General features: G+C 40.4%; 1 protein-coding gene across 1 annotated transcript; it reads left to right on the forward strand.

Moving 5' to 3' along the window:
• The first annotated feature begins 7,292 nt into the window (after positions 1 to 7,292).
• Positions 7,293 to 15,580, forward strand: LOC109241469 (cyclin-C1-2-like). Its single transcript, XM_019408208.1, has 9 exons — positions 7,293 to 7,454; positions 7,568 to 7,674; positions 8,509 to 8,548; positions 9,312 to 9,356; positions 11,671 to 11,789; positions 11,917 to 12,031; positions 13,549 to 13,593; positions 13,832 to 13,979; positions 14,775 to 15,580. The coding sequence occupies exons 1-9, from the start codon at positions 7,423 to 7,425 to the stop codon at positions 14,874 to 14,876; spliced, it is 753 nt and encodes a 250-aa protein (XP_019263753.1). The 5' UTR covers positions 7,293 to 7,422; the 3' UTR covers positions 14,877 to 15,580.
• Positions 15,581 to 19,374: the final 3,794 nt, after the last annotated feature.

Here is a 19,374-nt window from a genome sequence, read left to right on the forward strand (position 1 = left end):
TAGTTTAAAACCAGGGTAATGCACTGAATATACTTAATCAATGGGTGAACTGAGTAGGGATAAAGTAGGTGTAAAAACTTGAACAAGAATGACAAAAATGCACCCCTAACTTAGTACCCGTAAACCCTAGCTCAGCGCAGTCCGCGGTCACTTTTGCGCGACCGCGCTGCCCTGACGCGGTCCGCGTTGCAATTTTGTGCGGACCGCAGTGCTTTTGTGATTGAAAGATAAAAGTCTCCAGCGCGGCCGCATTGCTTTTTGTGCGGTCCGCGCTAGCCCACCGCGGCCACATTGCATTTTTGTGCGGACCGCGGTCACTTTAGTGCAGTCCGCGGTGCTATGTTCTGCAACTGTGTACTGCAATTCTCTCTGCAATCTATTTCATTCACCTGTTTCACTACATGTGCTTAAACTAACAATGTTAGATGCTTATCTTTGCAGATAATGGTTAAACAAAGGGGCGCCAAACAATCACAACAACCCGAGAGAGGTGGTTCCTCCCGAGGGGGTAAAGGAAAGAGAATTGCAAAACTCACTCCCCAGGCTCGGGAGAACATCAAAAAGACCCAAAAATTGATAAGAGCTGCTGACAAGGTTGCTTCTCATTCGTCTTGGAGTGAGTATGTGCCCTCCAAAGACATCTCCTCTGATTCAGTCCCAACTCATGTAACCGACCCCCTCCACCTAGTTAATACCCCTCCACCATCACCCACCTCCAAAAGACCACTGAATATAGTCTCGGATTCTTCTGATGAGTCCGCAGCCTATAGCGGGCAATACTCCACCTCCCCCGCAGCTTCATTATCTGGGGAGAGTGCAGGCAGAGATGAGGGGGGTGAACCTCAAATTGGGGGTATTGAACGAGCTAGGAAACCTGAAGTTTGGGAGGATCGATTTGTCAGTCAAGTGGCATTTCACAAGTTTAGGGAGTGGTGGCCGGTGAGGAGGTTGATACCGGAGAGGAGTTTTATTGACACTGACCTTTCACCCCACAACCCGAACGTGCAAAGGGAGTTCAGAACTAGATGGGGCTGGGAGTTCTTCATGGAGAAGTGCATCGATGCTAATGAGCACATGGTCAGGGAGTTCTACTTTAATGTGGCTCACATAGTCAAGGATACCAAGGTGACCAAAGTTCGTGACAAAACAGTGATGTTTGATGGAAAGTCTTTAAATGAGTATTTGGGGTTCCGTGATGAAGATGAGTCCCTTTATCTGGCTAAGTTAGCAATGGGGGAGGAAGTCCATCCTTGGTTGGCCCAGTAATTGGCAATCCCAGGTACTGTGCCAGAATGGTTGCAAGCAGGGAAGAAAATTTTCAGGAAGACATTCAACTTTGAGGCTCGAGGGTGGTTGACATTTGTATGCAGTCGGCTGGACCCTTCCACTCATGATCAGACCATTCCATTTACCTGAGCAGTTCTGGTTGCATCTATTATGGCCGGGTACCCTATCAACGTGGGCAATGTGATGTCCCGTGTGATTTCTGTGGTGGGGCAAGAGCATGACAGGAATTATCCTTTTCCCAAAACCCTATCAATGTATTTTCGGGACATGGAGGTGGAGAAGAAAAGATATGATGTCAAGACCAAGCCTGTGGCTCCTTACTCTTGGTATAGTATGCAGGGTCCGGACAACCCTAAGTCCAAGAAGTACCAGCCGCCTACCTCTGCCCCAACTGGCCAGTCTGAGTCAGTTGCGGTAGAGCCTTCTATCGAGCCTTCCACCATACCTGCTGCCACTACAGTTGAGGACTTGCCTCCAGGACCTTCTTCTACTGCTGGCCCCAGTACTTCAGCTGGCCCAGGAGTGCCATCTTCTAGGACTTACCCTTCACTGCCCATCAGCTGAGCCTAACATTGGCTAGCCTGAACAACTGGATGTTAGCTGCGACATCCAAGTTGTCCACCTTGTCTTCCATTATTCAGACCTAGTCAGTACCTCAGCCAGCTCTGATTCCTCAGTTTATTGAGGACACTTTGAAGAAGCTCCTGGAGAACCAGGAAAAGATTCTGAAGACTCAGGCTACCTTATCTACAGCAGTGGAGTCACATGGCAAGGCTCTGAAGGAGCTTGCCAAGGAGCACAGGAAGATGAGGAGATCACGGGCTTCCAAAGAGTCTGTGAAAGAGGTGCGGAAAGATGTAGACAAGCTATTGGCAGACCAGATGCCTTTTGACTTGTTATTTGGGGATCCAGCCCCTCCAGCAGCAGCACCAGTGCCACAGCCAGAGCAGGAACAGGTACCCAGGCAACCTAGAAGAAGAGGAAGCTCCCCAGCACAGCGGATGCAGTTATTGAGGTGGCAGTCCCACAGGAGGCCTCCTCCACTTTGCCTCATGATGCACCTGTCATACAGCCGGTCCAGGAGCAGGCTCCAGTCCCAGTAGTTGAGCAGCAGGAGGCCGGGAGCCAGTCTGAGGCTCCCGCACATACGGAGGACTTGGGGACCACTGATGACCCCATGCAGACGGACCAGTCTTAGGGAGCCCCGATATCCTTTACTATGACTTTTGATGCTTATTTTGGTAGTTGGCATTGGGGACAATGCCAGCTCTTATTCGTGGGGGTGCGCCCTACTTTTTTGTTGACTATCTGGATGACTGTACATATTTGACTCAATTTTTATTCCTTTTGGTTGATTTTCTATTTGGTATGTAAATAACTTTACATTCAGTACTTTTTATCTTCTATTTTGGTTTGTATATAAAGTTAAGTTACATTTTGTATATATTTATCCCCGTTTGTATATTCTAATTCCCTATTGTAAATATTCATTCTATTTTCTATTTTTGCAAAAATCTTTCATTTTTAGCTTTATAGTTAGGCTCGTAGCCTCTTGTTTTGTTTTTGACGCTTCCAATAAGCCCTTGGTTTTCTTAAGGCCACGGTTCTTTCCAAGGGTGGAGTATTGTGTGAACCGGGTGGCTCTTCCCGATGATGGATGGAGTGACAACCTTCTTAAGGGTTTGAGTCCGTTTCTTTGATTTTTCTTTTGTTTTTGATAGTTGTAGTTAAGGGTACCTCAAGCAAAGCTTCACTTGGGCCTAGCACATTTGCCTTTGATCCCATGGTCAAAGACATAATGTTGTGTTTAGGATGGTGAGAGTCGTGGCTTTGAGACTCTTGCGTTGACCAAACAATCATCATGTGGTCTTTTCGGACCATTGTGTGCTTGAATCGTAACTAAGGTCGTTGTGGGCCCTCGACTCGATGTCTTTAGCAATCCCCTAGCATGTGTGGTGAGGAATCGAATTGCGAGTCCAAGTCCCGAGCCAATGATCTAGAACTTGCCCTGAATGTTTGTTGAGGCGAAATCCTATGTGAAATTTGACTTGAGAAGTGATTATAGGCTCTCCTTGATCCGAATTTTAAGTTGAACAATTCCATAGCCTACCAAAAAGATGATCCCTAGTTAACCCTTTTGAGCCTTAAACCTTTTCTTTCAAGAACCAATGCTACAAGCCTATACCCGTTCTAAATGATTACCCTCTCTTGGCACCCAAATCTTCCCTTGAGTAATGGCAAATGTCTAAGTTTGGGGGGAGAGACAAGAAAGGAAACAAAGTGGTAGAAAGGTACAAAAGCAAAAGAAAAAGGGAGGCAGTGAAAAAGCAAGAAAAGAAGAAGACAAAAAGTAATTCCAATGTGAACAAGAATAAAAAGGGATTCAAGGAAAACAAAAGTGAAAAAGGTGTGGAAAAAGTAGAAAAAGGAGAAATGTTTTGAATTGCATAAGAAAGAGTGACAATGTGTCTCTCTAACCCGTTGTAAAGAAGTGGAATACTCAAAAGGGTCAGGAGAGTTGTGCCATAATGAATCAAAAGAAGTGCTTAAGGGAAGATTGAACCCACTTGAATAGAAACATGTCCTACCCTTACTCAAAAGCCTTCACAATGACTCCACAAAAGCCCTATAGGATCTTGAGTTGAAGGAAACCTACATTAGTGGATACTTACTTAAGGGGCAAGCATATGGTACTTAGAGCCGGACTTGACCTTCTTATTGAGAGAGATGAGTGAAACTCCATCAACCTCGATTTGTGTGTTAATACTCTAAAAGGTGAGGTTCGCTTAGGGAGAGTTGAGGATGTGTGAGTTTGGGTTCCACAATGACCAAAGTAATTGAAATAAGTTCTTTGATGAAATGTGTCAACTCTTGATGCTCTTATGTCACACTTGATCCATGGTTTTTCTAAGTTTAAATGTGTTAATGATGCATTCGTATTGAGGGCAATTGTTATTCCCAATTGATGCTTGCTGAGGTTGCTTTAGGATAGCTGGAATTACTTGGATTTTCCTTTAAGGGGTGGGTCTTATTTTGTTTGCTTGAGGACAAGCAAAGGCTTAAGTTTGGGGGAGTTGATAAGTTAGGATTTTAACGTGTTATATGCCCCTACTTGCCTAAGCTTTGGTTATAAAATGCTACAAAATAGTCCCAAAATGCTCACAAACTGTACTTGATTGCAGGTTTGATCGACAAAGCGACGAATGTCAAATATCGGCTCAAAAAGGAGTGAAACCTGCTCAAGTGTCAAAGACTAAGTAAGTTGAGGAAAAGAGGACCTAGTGCGGACCGCGCAACTGTGAACGTGGCCGCATTAGGAGGTTCAGAGGATGACAGGCTCAAGGGGACATGCTACGCGGTCGCGGTTATTTCCACACGGTCAGGCTCCGCGGCCGCGCTACCCTTTTACTCGGTTCGCGGAGCAGAGATTCAGAGGACCCTAATTTTGGTCAATTCCAAGCAAAGCGGCCCACGTTCATTTCTATGTGGCCGCGCCAACTTCCACCGCGGCCGCGCTACATTTTCACACGGTCCGCGGTCCTCAATTTCAGAGAAGCAGAAACCAGGAGTTCAAGAGCCAGTGTAGCCGCGGTCCGCGCTGACCCCGCAGGGGTATTTTTGTCCAGTTTTTCCAGCTCAGTATAAATAGGACCTTTTTCTATTTTTAGGTTAAGTTTTATGTTCTGAACACAGCTGAGCTCGTGAGACCGAATATTGTAGCCATTTTCGGCACTTTTGCTCTTCATTATTATAGTTTCTTCCTAGTAATTAATTAATATGCTTACTTTTTCATCTATTTCTTTAATTTCTGTACCTAGCATGAGTAGCTAAACCCATCAGCTACGGTTCTGGCTCAACCCTAGTGTGGGTAATTGATGGGTGTTGCCATCTAAGGTTAGGATGATATTGGGTGTTTGTTATTTGGGTTGATTTTAGATTTAATTAAGGATTGGTGGTTGCAAACACTGATTCTAGCTTTGTGGGTTTAACTCTTCTTGAGAAAGAGAGTCCATGACCCCAAAATTGACCCAACAAGGAATTGGGATGGACCCATGAGAAATGGTAGCCCCAATTAACGGGTTAAATCTCGAGAGAGTAATTACCTTACTTGAACCCTAGTTGCTTGGTCTAATTGGCCTACCCAATTGGTCTCAAGAGAGTCAATTGGGCAAAATCACTCTCTCTACCGAGAGGTGCGAGAGTGGGTTCAATTGTGCAACAGTTATAGCATAAACCCCAAATATGTCAATCTATCCTTAGTAGCATCTACCCGTTAATTAGCCACCTAGGCGATGCCACGACCCTAGTGCCTTTCTCTATATTAAATACAACTTAGCAATATTCTCGTAGCATAATTTAGTTTTACTCATTAGTTTTATAATAGTAGATATAAAAATCAAAGAAAACCAAAAATGTTTGAAGTGACATTAGGAGCAAAATCGCATCTCTAGACTAGACAGATAATACAACTCCACTACTAGCTCCCTGTTGAAATTCGATCCCGAACCACTATTCGGGTAAAAGCTATTGCGACCCGCTCTTCCTACCTTAGCGTAGTGTCGAGTCGACAGTGATCACCATCACCCACAATTAAATGGTAAATATGACAAATACATCTAACATGAAAAATGTTACTAAATGCAGGACTTAGTGTAGTGGTAAGCAAGGCTACAACATTTGTGTTACTAGTAGTATTAACTATTGAAACTGACATTATTTTATCACTAATGCAAAAATATTTACAAATATCCATAACTATGCTAGCAATAAACTGCCATGTGTGACGTAAATTAATTATTCTATAAGGATAATGCGCTTTTGCATTATCCAATCCTCATCAATCCAATAACTGGTAACAGTAAGGTAATCACAGTCGTTGCCACTTCTACCAATATCAGTTGTAATATCAACACGATAATTTATGTGAGTAAATAAATAGCGCAAATATTGTTCATATTCTTGTTTATGTTTATAAATATCGCTCTTTACGGTTGTGCGAGGAAAACCTTTATAAGTAGGATTAAAATTTTTTCTAATATTATGCACAATAGTTGGATCGTCATCAGGTTGAGTTTCATCAAAATCTATTTCCTCCTTATCATTTTCATCAATAGTTGGATTAGAATAAAGAGCATTCATTAATTCATGGTTTAATTGTTCACCAGCCCCAACATTATGGCAAAATTAACTCTCAGTAAATTGTAATAAACTATTATCGCTATCAAGAATTGCAGGTGTAAGACGGATATGGGGTTTGGGTCGGGGAGCCGGGGGCAGTGGAGGAGGAACAGATTGGCCACTCTTGCATTTCCCTTATTTTTACCAAAAAGTTTTTTTTAAGGAAGCCATCGTAATTAATCAAATAATAGAAAATAAATAAAACAAACAAAATTATAATATTAAAAATTATGAGTTGGAACGAGTTTACTGAATTGACGAACAACTTGTTGAAACTTGATTATCGTTGAAGACTTGAAGACTTCAATTCACCAACTTCACAATTTTTTCACAAATTATAACAATAAAGTAAGCAATAGTAGCAATTATAGAAGAAAGTTAGAGAGAGATTGATAATTTTATGAGACAAATGAAAAAAATGAGGAGGTATTTATAGTTTAAAATAAGAAAAGTGTAATTATAAAAAGTTTGGGGTTAAAACAAAGTTGACGGTTAAATGGCTATTTTGAAAATAACCAACGGCTATTTTGACAACCCAAACGGCTAGATTTTAAATGCCCAAACGGGCAGATTTTTTTTAAAATTTCTGAACGTTAGGACCGTTTAGGCCCGCCAAGAATCGGTCCGGTCCCGGTCTCAAATGGTCCCGGTCTTATAATTTTTTTGTGAAGGACCGGCCCACCTCCACCGTCCCGGTTCTAACCGGTTAAAGGACCGTTTAGGCCCAGAAACCCACATGATCCGCGGTCCCGGGCCGGTCCCGCGCTTGGACCGAACCACATGCCATCCTTACTTTCAGCTGACGGTAGGAAATTCTTTCTAAAAACTTAAAATTTAAAAAAAAAAACAAAAAACAAGAGAGAAGCAAGAAGAGGAACGTTTTATTGAAGCAACGGATATCCGATAACATAGGGAAATCGTCCTTGTTTGGTAGCTCAAAGCAATTCGGATACAAAAATGTCTGCTAATTTCTGGACTTCATCTCACTAGTATGTGGGAATTCCCATATTATTTTTGCTTCTTCTATCTGCTGGTGTATTTTGTTTGTTCAAGAATCCTATTATTTTCATTTAATATATTTTCTTTGGTTTTGTCTGAGCAGCAAAGAACTTCTAGATCCTGAAGAGGTGGATGTCGTGCATCAGCTTGATAAGGAGAGGGGCATTACCCTTGAAGATTTCAAGCTCATCAAATTGCATATGTCCAATTGTAATATATCTCTGTGTGTGTGTGTGTGTGTGTAGCCTAATTACATTATTCACCATCTTTTTATATATCTTTTCAGATTTTCTTTATTGTAAACCCTTTCAAATATACTAACTTTTATCTGGATTGCATGATTAATTGTATTATTTCTTGCTTCACATTATATCCAGTAATTCATTGAAGCCACGTTTTTGTTTGGGTTTAGCTACTTGAGTAGTTACCTTTTTCTGCCCCTCCATCTTTTAATGTCTTGTTTCCAAGTTCATTAACATCAAACAATGAGTATGACAACTTATTTTTTTAAATCTTGTAATGTTATTAGAACGATTAAATATTCAATTATTCGTAGAATTAATTTCCCTTGTCGATGAAGCTGAAATGACAACCACGAGAGTACATGATTCGAATTCTAATAGAAGCAAAAAGAAATGTGATTTCTTCTCGTCTGCCTAAATGTTGGTGAGGAGAGTTACTCAGTGCAAATTGATCGGGACAACAACAGTGATGCCTCAATTCCAAATTAGTCTGGTTCATATATAAGAATTCTCGCTATCCATGTTGATCCATTTGAACCCCATTCATTCCCATCCAATGTTATCACGTAAAGGAAACAAAGAAAAGAGAGAGAAACTTGTATTCTTCTATAATTAAAACGGAAATTTGAGAAAGTTGCTCCAGTGCACATATGATACTGCTCATCCTTTCTTGATCATACTTGAAGCGTTCACATTTTTCTTTCTGTTTCTGTTTCTTAACTACTTTTGGACTCTTTCTCCTGAACAACTGAAATTATGTTAATCTATATCTTAATTTTTTCATCTTTCTGCTTCTTTCCAGATATTGCAAGATTGGCTCAAAATGTCAAAGTGAGACAAAGGTGCGTTCTTTTCTCATTGGCGTACGCAACTTATTTTTTCTATGAGCATATCCTTTTCTTATGAATGGAACCTTCAATTGTCAATCATTCAGTTTTGGTGTGAGGACGTCTACGTACTTGATGTTGCTACTGTTGAAATGGTCAACTTTTGTTAAGCCTATGATTATTTTAAAGAGAGATATCGCACGGTAAGCCATGTGACCAGGAGGTCAGGGGTTCGAGCCGTGGAAATAACCTTTTTCAGAAATGCAGAGTAGGGCTGCGTACAATAGACTCTTGTGGTCCAGCCCTTCCCTGGACCTCGCGCATAGCGGGAGCTTAGTGCACCGGGCTGCTCTTTATACTGCTCTTTGTATTTGCATACTATTGGCATGAGGAGTTTTGAGTAACATGGTCAGTAAGGATTCATATAGCCGATCCTAACTTGTTTGGGATTGAGGCCTAGTTGTTGCTTTTGTTGTTTATACTTCTCAAATACACCATTAGTAACCATAAAATGGATAAGCTGAGGGCTGTTATTTGAACCTGATACCTTTCTAAGCTGACTAATATAGGAGGACCAAGGATGATAGTGCAAAGCTAGCTGATTTAGGGCATTCTTGGACCTTTTCAATGTTATAAAACATTTGTCCAATGTGTGCACGCTGAGCTACTTCACGTGTATTTCAAAAAGTTGTAAAAGTGATGGGTGATGACGTACTATAAGCATTTACTTTTCTTTACTGAGCAATTCAGGGATTTCTAATATGTTGGTTATTTCCAGGGTTGTCGCCACTGCCATTACTTACATGAGACGGGTGTACATCAGGTATATCTTGTTATATGCAACCGTGAAAGGAAAATGAATATGCGTTTTACTTTCAGGGTCTTGGTACCCAGTATCTAAATTAGACCCTGTACCTACCATATAACCACCAAGATGCATATAAATCGATGTCGCTCTTCTGAAGTATGAATCTTATAAGATTTCCCTAATGGTCTTATTATACTGTGCACGTTCTTAGGATTACTGACGGTTTCAAGAAGAAGAAAAATAACTAGTGCTTTTACATTTAATCTTCACACATCTTGTGAATAGTTAAATTAGGATCTACAATTGTCACACCCCAACCTCGGGAGGTTAGATCGGCACACGATGCCCGAAGGCCCGTGCGAACCATCGTCTATACTTAGACCCCTTCAACGTGGAATCTGGACCAACAAGGCCTCCAAGTGTAGTACCAGAGTTAAAATGTGTACAATTGATTGTCAGAGAAACATTACCATTTTATACAACTTCACAACTGTTGCCAACAAAGTCATTACCAACCCTTACATACATCCGAACACTAGTCTGCAAGTCTCTAAGACTAAGAGTACCAAAATAAAGTACATGACTTGGTCGGGACAAGGTCCCACCGTACCCGAAAAGACCGGAACATATACTTTAGTACCTATTGACTTCTTAACAGCTACTCCGGAGAAGTGGAGTGCGACCAGCAACCGCAGAAACGAGCACCCTACCGGTGAGGGATGTCACCGGATCTGTCTGTACCTGTGGGCATGAACACATCACCCAAAAGAAAAGGGTGTCAATATGAAAAATGTACTGAGTATGTAAGACTGATAAGGTACGTATAAGAGGTATGAATATGTCACTTCAACCTGCATACCGAAGACAAGCCACCGGGGGCGTATACTGCGGGAACCATGAATCATAATAACATGCAAGTTTTGTAAAAACGAGGCCTCTCATTGGGACTATGCATTAAATACATAATATAGTACCAATACGCTACTCTTTGGGGCACATCATATTATATTGTATCATATCTTACCCGACCTCAAGAGATCTCGGTTGTACCCGGTCTCAACAGAACTCGGCGTACCTGGTCTCAAAAGGACTCGGTCGTACCCGGCCACACGAGAGCTCGTTAATATCTCATATCACTTCACTCCATACCCGGCCTCAGGAGATCTCGACTGTACTCGGCCTCAACAGGACTCACCGTAGTTGGTCTCAAGAGGACTCGGTAACCTCACATCATACATCATGTTTCATCATACCCAATTGATCAGTGGTTGCACAATAGAGGTGCCGTACCCAACCGACTATAGCACGGCTCGGTAGAGTAATATATATATATATATATTAGCTTCAAGAGACATTAAGATTAAACTCAAAATGAATCATGTCTTTCCGACCTCAGGGTGCTGTCTAGGAACACCTCAGACTGGAAAGAAATGCTACCGGTCCGAATGTATAAGAACAGAAGCAACATTATTGAGAAGGGCTTAGAACGAACCAATCTTACAACACATAATTCCTTTAGAGAGAGATGCTTACACCAAATCATGCTCAAAAGGGAAGTTGTCTTACATACTTTATTGAAGAACTAGCTATGCTTCCCGAGTTCTTACACTTTTTGTGGTGATTAACTCCGCCTCCAATGAATCTCCAGAAATCAGTATAACAAGATAACCGATACTATAGTGACGATCTCAAGTTCTTCACGCCAAATCCTACTAGGTCCACCTCTGATTTAGCCTTAGACTATTTAGGAATTCTCAAAGGGGTTTATGAGTATTTGGGGTGAACTGAAATTGGTGATATCTCCTAGAATGGAAGAGAAGAGAGCTGCACTGCCTTTTATGCTAACTCTAGGAAATTCCGCCGCCCTATATGCCAAACGGGCCGCCCCGCACCGGCCACTGCGCCCGGTGGGACAGCTGGTGCAATCTGGTCAAATATAACCGCCTCCATGTCCTTATAACGTGCTGCCGGCTGATTGGTTGTGTAAAAACCTCATTAATCTTCAACTTTATATGTGTGGGAATAGTGTGGGGTGTAACAACAATTTAGCAAATGATCTCTATCACTTTATGTTCTCTTTATTCCGAGTCATGCAGAACAAATACAATGTACTTAAGTGAAGTTAAATGTTGTCATAAGTGTGATGGTAATGAATCCAAGTGAAATAGTATTCTCTGGTTCAGATTCTGTCTTTTCCTCAAATTTACGAATTCAAACTTCAAATTTACTCTATGCTGTTAGGTCTCTGGTGATGCATCACGGCGGAGCATACGTCCTTGTATTTTGAAGTGTTTAACTTTCTAATTACCGTTTCTTGTATTTCTCCTAGGAGAAGTATGACGGAATACGATCCTCGTCTGGTTGCTCCATCTTGCTTATATTTGGCATCAAAATCAGAAGAAAGCACTGTCCAGGCCAGACTTCTTGTATTTTACATCAAAAAATTATGTAAATTCTTGTTGATCACTCTGATGAAGTAATTGTATTGGCGTATCCTCTTATTCTAGCATCAGTTTATTGAACATCAGCTGTGATTAGTGGTGACAAGATGATCGTTTGCATTTTGGTTTTGCAGATTCAGATGACAAGTATAGGTATGAAATAAAAGACATACTTGACATGGAGATGAAAATCTTGGAAGCCCTCAATTATTACTTAGTTATATTCCATCCATATCGATCATTGTCTCAGTAAGTATATCTTCTTAAGATTACCAAATGTGCTGTACATTAAAAGATCAATTTGTATCAGGGAGATCAACGTATCTACCTGCCACCATGTGATGCCTTATGAGCAATGTGAAACGAGATGATATCAATTTCCCCATATAGAACTTTCCCCCAGAGACTGAGTTTCTTATCAAACAACCCAATAGGTTTGGTTATTTAGTTTAGTTATGCCATATCGGGTATCTAGCTGCATGTATGTGTGCTTATGCAGCAACAAGATTGCAGAATCTCAGAATTGGTCCATCTAGTTCTCCTTCTTCTGCCAGTAGAGAACACCTTGATGAGAATAACAAGAAAAGAAGGAAGTTATTGCCATGAGGGTTTAGTCTTCAAAAGTCTTTTAAACCTGAAAGCTTGGCTTCTGGTTTCATAGTCTTCTGGAACTAGCAGTCAATCTGCCTAACCGTGGCCGGGCTGGCCTCATAGAACCCAAGTGCATTTTATGCAGGCTCAGTTCTCTTGCTATTAGTCCAATACAGCTGGCCTCGACCCTGGAGGGGAAGTGGGAGAGGGGGCATGGGAAGAACCCAGGCTGATTTGGGCAGAGAACTGGGGGCGGTTAGGAGGTTATGAAGCCGTCCCGTGGTCTCCGTTTAGCATGAAAGCATGGCTTCTGGTTTCAGTCTACTTAGAACTCTTCCCCTGCAGCCACGAGGGGAAGATTGGCCTCTCAGAAGTCAATCACTCAATCTTCTGTCATTTTATTCTTAATGTCTGCTATTTCCACCTTCTTCCAAATGTGATCAGTTTTTAATCTTGTCTAATCTTGTCCATGTTAGCATCTGCTTCTCTGCAATACCTATCTTGTGGATATGTGGACTTCAGCAGCCCAAAATTCATGGCTTATAACTGTTCTTTAAAATTCGCCTTTCACTTTGATCGGTATCCTTTTATCACATAACACTCTGGTAGCACTTCTGTATTTCAACCATCTTATATTCATTCTATGTGTAACATCTTCATTATCAAACCATTCTTCTGGAGTATCGAGCATATATATTAGGATTATTTGCATTTAGACAGCGCAATCCCGTCTAATCTCACCTTAACTTCACTCTTCTTATGCTGACTAAGCTTGTAGCACAAGAAGTCAAGCTTAGATATTTTCTATTAATTCCATGGGTTTTTTTGTCCAGACTTGAATCGTGGACCTTTCTGTATGAGTGATTAATCTACCATCTGACAACCTGCTGGAGAACTTCTATTTGAGTATTACAAAAGTAAAGTGTTTTAAACCTTTACCTTATCAAAAAAAAAAGTAGTGTGTTTTTTTACAGTTTTATACTGTGTTGCTCTCTTGGCAGACTACGGTTGGTGGACAATATCTCTAGAGAGATTGACATTTTCGAAATGTCATTAATGCGATGTAGTTCTGTTTGCTTCCTCAAATTGGTCCCTTTACGATTTCCCTCAAATTGGAATCAGAGTACGATTTCCTTTTTAGCTGATTATGTCTATCCAAACTCTCTAATTGGCAGGTTGTTACAGGACGCTGGCATGAATGATACAGCTCAATTAACATGGTAAGAAACATCTTTTCCTAGGCTGCCTGATATCTTTGACTTGCATGGAATCATACTAGATTATTATCAATTGGACAATCTTTATTTTTGTTAAAATGGTAAGTGTTATTATTAACAAATAGCACAAAGCTTGTGCCTGATTACATCCCAAAAAATCAAAATAGACCATGACTATCTATGTAAAGATGCTATAAACTATAACAAGGTCTCAGCATTTATCAATTGTACAATCTTTCAGGGGACTTGTGAATGACACCTATAAGATGGACCTAATTCTCATACATCCGCCGCACTTGATTGCATTGGCATGTGTATACATAGCAAGTGTGCTCAAAGATAAAGAAACTACTGCCTGGTTTGAGGAGCTTCGAGTTGATGTGAATGTGGTATGTCTACAAAACCTAAATCTGCACCCAATTGCTCTCATGCTTTCCTTCCTTGAATCTTAACTGCTACAAAAGATACCCTTGACCTGACAGGTCAGAATCATTATTCTACAAGAGTATCTTTTGTCTTTGGCGTTGGAGATGATGGTGATTTTACTAGCAAAGAAGTACCTGTCTATGTGAATTGATTTGTTTTTCTGTAATATGAGTTTAGGAATTGAGTGTTAAAGAGACTAAGTAATAAAAGTGTTTTCTCTCTAACATCTTAAGCTTTTAGGTGAGATGGTCACACATTTCAACGTGGTATCAGAGCTGGCAAAGGTCCTGGGTTTCAAGTCTCACCGCCACCCACTATAAAAATTAATTTCCACGTGCTTGGCAAATGAAAAAAAATGAATGAAGCCTGCACGTAAAGGAGCGTGTTAAAAAGACTAAGTAATAAAGTGTGTTTTCTCTAATAGCTTAAACTTTTAAGTGAGATGGTTGCACATTTCAACATTTAGCATACTTCCACACTGTGCTCCATGCTATTGTTATAGCAAAACTGGCTGATAAGACCTTTTATGCTTTAGCAAAATGTGTTATGTAATGCTTCGATGGGGAAAATGTTTCTCAAAGTGTCGTCTAGGCACTAGTTTGACACATCTATTAGCCTTCTTTCGCTGCATGTGCATATAGAGTTATGAACAGCTTACATCATGAACTATTCTAAATGAAGTATCTCGTAGTCATCTGGACCGCTTCTTATCTAGGGTATTTTTGATTTCTTAACTTCTAAGCTCTAAAAATTGACAGGTGAAAAACATAGCAATGGAGATACTAGACTTTTATGACGGCCACAAAATGATTACAGATGAGAGGGTTAGTGCAGCGATGAGCAAGCTAGTTGGAAAGTAGGAGGTGCTACAGCAGATGAGAGCCTCGGGTTATGTCAACCTAATTGTCAATGGGTCTGTTGGACAAATTTATTAGTATCATCCTCTGAGCTCTAAGTCCTGTGCGTGGCAAAGACAACCTTTTCACCGCTCGTTCCTGGATTCCACCTTCACACAAACGTTTGGCGTTGCTTCACTTCACAATGAGTTCCTTAATACTGCCATACTGGCATATCATCTAACTCTTACCCTTCTTCGTGGCTTGCTCTTTTGCTGTACACCAGTCATATTTTAGTTTAAAAGGAAGGATATCAAAGTGTTACGACGTCTCCTATTTTCATCAGAACCAAAATAGTTTCCTTTTCAGCAACTAAGTGTTGACCTTCTTCGTGCATCATCTTACGGACAAAGCCACAACACAGTTGGTTACAATACAGAAGCAGACGATGTACTGAACCTGACAAACATGAGCACATGTATAATGTCACATTAACGTCTGGCAAAAAATTCCATGTGTTCATATGGAAACTCCAAAAAGTAGTAGCGTACATAGGCTTTTTTGTCAAGTGGTATCGATAATAATCTCATGATAGAATTTGAAATTGTTTTTATCCATGTTTGATTATAGGTATTAGTTAACTTGGGGATAAGTTTTACATTAAAATAATAGGATTAGCTATCTCATATGAAAAGTGGAATAGCTAATTCCATAGGATATTTATCTCACCATTGTACCCCTAACTGTATTATTAAGTACTATTATTATTACTACTATTTAGGAGCCAGAGAAAGGTGCTCTTCGTCATCCTGCTTCAGGGCTACCTTCGGAATTACTCCTAAAAGCTTTGCGGTGTACTTTCGCTTGGTTGACCACTTGTTGTGAGCAGCAAGCAGTTACTTTTTTTTTTGATAAACTACCATTTCATTCATCAAAATTGTTTTGTACATAATAGGATCTGCCGACCAGCTCCTTATCTCTTCTTAGACTATACTTAACTTCTACGTCTCAAAGATGTCTCCCTATACACTATACTAGTAAGCTATAATGTTCATATCCTATACATATACTTCTAGCAAAAACTCTAACATAAATTGAATTACACATAAGAAGTTATGGATATCTATCTGACGCTTCCATATAATCCTTCCAATTGCTGTGTATATGGCTCTTGATATGGATATATGAGGTGATCTCTCTGCATATCTGCTCTGCTGAGGTGCATCCACTTTGAAATCTGATTGCATTCCTGTCCCTCCATATACTGTGCAACAACATGCCAAAAACTGCTGAAATGATATTGCCAATCCCTTTCTTCTTCCTAGCCTGATAAGTCACCCATTGTAGCTCCTCCTCCCAAGTTTGAATTTGTCTTTGAATTCCCATCCAGTTTAGCAATCTCTTCCAGATAGAACTTGTGTATGAGCATTCAAAGAATAGATGTTCCAATAGCTCTTCTTCCTGACCACAAAAAACACACATTAGGTTTACTTGAATTCCTATTTTCTGCAATCGATCCTCAGTTGGTAGTCTTCTTTAGATGGCCAGCCACATGTTAAACTTGTGTCTTGGATGTATATGAGGATGTAAGATCAAACTTTTCCAGTATACCTTCTGTCCCTGAGGAGTTTGCAAGTTATAAAGCTTCTTAATACTGAATTTACCAATTGTGCTTTGTAGAGATTCCAGTCGATCTTGCACATTGCCTTGTAGAGTTGGTATATTCAATATGAACTTCCTTTGCTCAATAATCTTCCGTACAACCCAAGCTGCATTCTTAGGTATATGCATAGTGTCAATGCTCCTGTTTTTTATGTAGTAGGTATGGACCCATCGAATCCACAAACAATCTTTCTTCTTTGTGATTGCCCATAGATGCTTCATTATTGCAGCTTTGTTCCAGTTGCACAGATTTATCACATTCAACCCTCCCATTGTTTGTGGTAAACAAACTCTATCCCATGCTACCAAGGCTCTCCTGGAGATGTCAGCCAGCCCAGTCCATAGGTAAGTTCTGCACACAGCCTCTATCATTTTGCTGATCTTCTTTGGTAGTAAAAATACCTGAGCCCAATAAGACTGCATCCCAAATATTACTGACTTGATGAGTTGCAGTCTTCCAGCATATGATAATAGTTTTGAGGTCCAGCAGCTGATTCTTGCAGTAATTTTTTCAACTAATGGCCAACACTGATGATTAGACAGCTTTTTGGGAGCTAATGGGACCCCTAAATATTTAAAGGGTAAGTTGCCTTCATTGTAACCCAACTCCTGCAATATAAGTTCTTTTATCCTCTCAGATGTGCCTGCAATATATACTGAGCTTTTCTCCGGATTTGCTTGTAGTCCTGATGCTTTTGAAAATTTCAGGAAAGCATCCTGCAGTAGTTTAACTGACTGTAAGTCAGCTCTGCAGAACATCAATAAATCATCTGCAAAGCACACATGCATCACTCCTAGTTTTTTGCACCTTGGATGAAAGTGGAACTCTTTATTTGATGCCAGTAGACTAAATTCCCTTTGCTAGTACTCCATAGCTATCACAAATAAGTAGGGTGACATAGGATCACCCTGCCTTATCCCCCTCTTGCTCTCAAATGGTTTTGTAAGACCTCCATTTAAGGTCAAAGAGTAAGATACAGTTGTTATACATTCCATAATCCAGCATACAAATTTATGTGGAAACCCCAGTCTTATCAATATCCTTTTCAAATAGAACCAATCCAATGTATCATAGGCTTTCCTCAGATCTACCTTGAGGATACATCTTGCAGATATGCCTTTCCTAGTATAGCCTTTGAAAAGTTCATGAGTGAATAGGATGTTATCAGTAATATTCCTGCCTTCAATGAATGCTGATTGAGAGTCTCCTACTAAGTAGTTCATTACTGCTTTTAATCTCCCAGTTATAATCTTGGAGATTATCTTGTAAATAGTAGTGCAACATGCTATTGGCCTAAAGTCCTTAACCTGAGTAGGACTAGGAACTTTAAGAATAAGAGTAATAGCAGTACTATTTATGGTCTTTGGCAGCTTTCCTGTCTCAAAGAAGTCCAAGACATCAGCAATCACATCTGCTTTGATCACCTCCCATTGGCTTGTGTAGAATTCAACTGGAAAACCATAAACTCCTGGAGCTTTGTCAGTTGGCATGCTTTTAATAGCTCCCATTATCTCTTCCTCTGTGATTGGCTTGATCATCTCCAATTGCTGTGACCTTGTTAAACAAGGTCCCTTTTTAATTACCTCAACATCTGAGCATGGGTGTACTGGTAGAGACTCACCCATTAGTGCCTTAAAGAATCCCAAAAATTGCTCCTCCACCTGTTTATGTTCTGTTAGTTTGATACCTGCATCATTGTGAATAGAAACAATAGCATTATTGTTAGTGCGCATTTTCCATTGAGCATGCAAGTACTTGGTGTTGACATCTCCATGTTGAATCCAAGTAGCTCTAGACTTCTGCCTCATCACCTGTTCCTCAATGTTACTCCATTTCTCCACTTCTAATAATGCTTCCTTTTCTTCTTCAATGCATTCCTGTGTTAAAGGCTGAATAGACAGTTGATGCTGCACCAGTTCTAACTTCTGTTTTGCTTGACTCAGTTTTTGCTTGTAAGTTGCCATATAGCTGTTCAGGTCTTTCAATGCTACTTTCAGATTTCTAAGCTTATACCATGTCCTTGACTTTCCTAGGACACACTCATTTTGCACCCATACTTCTTTCACTATCCTTGTGAAGTCAGGATGGTGAAGGACAGTATGGTACAATCTAAATGGCCTAGGATGCAGCTGCTGTTGAATGATGCCAGTCCTGCAATTCATCAATATAGGGGAGTGATCAGATACCCCAGGATTTAGATATTCTGCCTCAGTGTGCCCATTGTTCATCATCCAACTGAAATTTACAAAAGCCCAATCCATTTTACTATACACCCTCATATTTTCATCCCTTTTATTACACCATGTATAATACCATCCTGTGCTTTTCAAGGGAGTGAGCTGCATTTTGTCTAAGAATTCCTTGAACCCTTGTATCTCTGCCTGGGTTATAGGAGCTCCTATTCTATCATCTGAGTGCAAGACATTGTTAAAATCACCACTAATTAACCAGTCATCACTAATATTGGATCCTATACCAATAAGCTTCTCCCATAATTGCTGTCTAGAGTTCCATTCATTATAAGCATATACAACAGTGAAAAGCCATTTCTTCTGTCTAGCATAGTCTCCACTTCACAGTGAATAAACTGTGCATCAACCTTCAGAATCTGGATATGAATATAAGGCCTCCACATTAACCAAATTCTTCCATTATATGCACAATTATAGTTCAACTGTACTTTCCAATCCTTTACTGTTTTCAGAGCTATTCTTTTTGCCTTATTCTCTTTCACCCTTGTCTCAACTAGCCCCATTACCTCTACCTTATACTTCTTCAGAAAGAGCATCAACTCCTTCTGTTTAAAGGGCTTATTCAGCCCTCTTATATTCCAGGTGCTGAGAATCATTGAGGTGTAGG

Source organism: Nicotiana attenuata, unplaced genomic scaffold, assembly GCF_001879085.1.
Source record: "Nicotiana attenuata strain UT unplaced genomic scaffold, NIATTr2, whole genome shotgun sequence".
NCBI classification, from domain to species: Eukaryota; Viridiplantae; Streptophyta; class Magnoliopsida; order Solanales; family Solanaceae; genus Nicotiana; species Nicotiana attenuata.